The sequence below is a fragment of the Montipora foliosa genome, chromosome 14 (genome assembly GCF_036669935.1).
Source record: "Montipora foliosa isolate CH-2021 chromosome 14, ASM3666993v2, whole genome shotgun sequence".
Taxonomy (NCBI): Eukaryota; Metazoa; Cnidaria; class Anthozoa; order Scleractinia; family Acroporidae; genus Montipora; species Montipora foliosa.
The window spans coordinates 6,659,272-6,661,771 of NC_090882.1; the positions used below are offsets into that span (position 1 = coordinate 6,659,272).

At 37.7% G+C, this 2,500-nt stretch overlaps 1 protein-coding gene across 1 annotated transcript in view; it reads right to left on the bottom strand.

The window, feature by feature from the left end:
* The window catches only part of LOC137985005 (cell division cycle protein 27 homolog), a 30,107-nt gene that overhangs the window by 19,626 nt on the left and 7,981 nt on the right, over nt 1-2,500 (bottom strand). The window contains exons 6-8 of the mRNA XM_068832395.1: nt 2,349-2,500; nt 1,168-1,273; nt 163-336 (exon numbers count right to left, since the gene is read on the bottom strand). The exon at nt 2,349-2,500 is cut by the window's right edge and continues 230 nt beyond it. Coding sequence (XP_068688496.1) covers nt 163-336; nt 1,168-1,273; nt 2,349-2,500 — 432 coding nt within the window. The remainder of the gene's footprint in view (nt 1-162; nt 337-1,167; nt 1,274-2,348) is intronic.

The window sequence follows — 2,500 nt, forward strand, 5'->3', positions numbered from 1 at the left end:
TTTTTGTGTGTGTGTGGAAAAGGTAGTCTAAAAATAGATCGGTTGGTAAAAATATCACGATAGAGGGTTAGTATGGGAGTTGTTCACTCTAAGTCATGGGCTCCTCAGGCAAATCAATTCCCCAAAACAATCTGACAGAGAAATGCTAGCTTTAGAACATACTTTGTTATTTGTGTCCAAACTGCTGATTGAAGTATTATTTGAAGAGAGGGTAAAAAGCCTTGAACTGCGTCTGACACTTGAAGAGCCTTGAGATGACTGCGTGTGTATATTGTGCGCACTAGACGAGTTAGTTGTCACTGGTTTATACACTGAATCACCCCTACGTGAGCCAACCTACAAAGGAATCAAATCTATATAATTAAGGAATCGTGTCTGTTAGCGAAAAGGCACTGAACAATGGCAAGCAAGGCAGGAAAACAGCAAACGAAAACGTAGCTGGAAACGTAACACAAAGGCCCCTGCAACAAAGCACATAAATGCGAACCCCCGCACATGGCCGCCGCGAAGCACCGCTGACTGCATTGGCTCAAGTTTAACTCAGCCTAAATTACATTCAGCCACATGATTGTAATATCCCTTGGACTCCCAGGAATGGTTGGTACATAAACCGCTGTCTCAATGAAAATGTCAGTCAGACAGGTATTGAGTATGAAGAATAATTTATTATCAGCTTAAGAGGTGTGATCTTGATATAAAACCAAATTCTCATTCATGACTACCCAACAAATAAATCCATGGTACTAAGTAGGAGAATGACTAAAATCGTCTGGCGTAAGACAGAGTAAAATCTGTTAAGTCTCACTCTCAGAAGTCTATGGGTTACAGTGCAACGCGCCTTACCATGGCCACCCAACAAACCTTCACATTTAAAAACTACGTGTAAATACGTCAACTCAACAACCCATGCAATGGTGTTCAACTTACAACTGTGGGAAATTTTTGCAAGGAGGCGTGACTGTCAATCAAATTCACACATGCTGATTAACGGACAATTTGTAAAAAAACTTTGTTGGGTGGCCACAGTAAGGTGTGTTGCACTGTAATTCCTCTGACGCAGTTATCTAAATTATTAATTTCCTTGTAGCTTACATGCCTTCAAATCTAAGCTCAAAACATTTTTGGCCACTATCCAGTTAACCCTTGGAATAATGGGCGTTTGCAAACCTTTTTCACAGGAGCTTTTGGTGCTAAGCTATCACCGCTGATAGGAGATGGAGTAATGAAAGTGTTCTGGTCGTTTGACGGTGAATCTGTAGCCAGCATTCCAAAACTATAAAAGAAAAAAGACCACACACACACGAAAAACAAAGAAGATAAATCTCTCTCATTACAAAGGTCTCTCCCACTAAGATCATGTAACTTGGATCAGGGGTTTTCATAAAATTTAATAATTTAATAAGGTGCCTGCCGGTTCGACAAGTAAAATTGTCTGGCGTTAGACCAGCGTTACTCTAAGAGGTCAATGGGTTAAGTTACAAAAAATGAATGTCCGGTGTAGTTACAATCTATGAGAGAAGAGATTTCAACCTCCTGAAATCATACTTTAAGGCTTTGCATAATACTGAGACTTGGCCAAATTATCTACAAAAAAAAAACCAAGAATGCCACAAGGAACTGTGCTCAAGCAACTCTATAAGATTAGCGGTCACAACCGAAAACGGCACTTTCCAAGATAACGCGTCAAAGCTGTACATGTATTTAACAATTTACCAGAATCTATTACAAATTATTATTTAAGGATTACAGAACTTTTTAGTTAGTCTTTCTATCTCTTAGTTACATGTATCTTCAACTGTAAATAATGTGATTTAACAGAGAATAGCCACCCCGTGGATCTGTTGAATAAACCATTATTATTATTTATTATTATTATCATTATTATTATTACTATTATTACATTTAATACTAAAGGAAAAAGAAATGGAGAAGGGCAAAATATAGTACGCTGATTACATGCCCTTGAATACTGTAAATAGAGGATATTACATGGATGTGCGGAGATAAGAAATTTCTCTTCAAGTGATGAAAATATTTTTCAACACGAGAAGAGAAATTTCGAATCTCCAGGCGCCCATGTAACATTCTATTTATTATATAAACACCAATGAAATACTAAATCATTTCAAGAAAGGTATCGAAAGGTGTGATTTTCACATGTAACCATACATGTAGGAACAGTGATATTTTCACATGTGAAGATAACATGTCATCTTCACAGGTGAAGATATCTTGTTTTTGCGCTCACTTGGTATTTCATTGGTGTTTATATAATAAAATGACATTTTTTCTAAGATAACATGGAAAAATACTTGTGTTCCATTTTACCTAAAATTGATTTTTCATACCTCGCCATTAGTGGACTAGCTGATCTCATAGATCCTAAAAGATTCCTTCCAACCCTCTGCCGTATTCGTTTCTCGCCAACAATACTAACAGATGAGGGCTGTGAGCCATAAGTTCCCCCAGATACTTCGACCGAACTTGACCTCAATGAGCC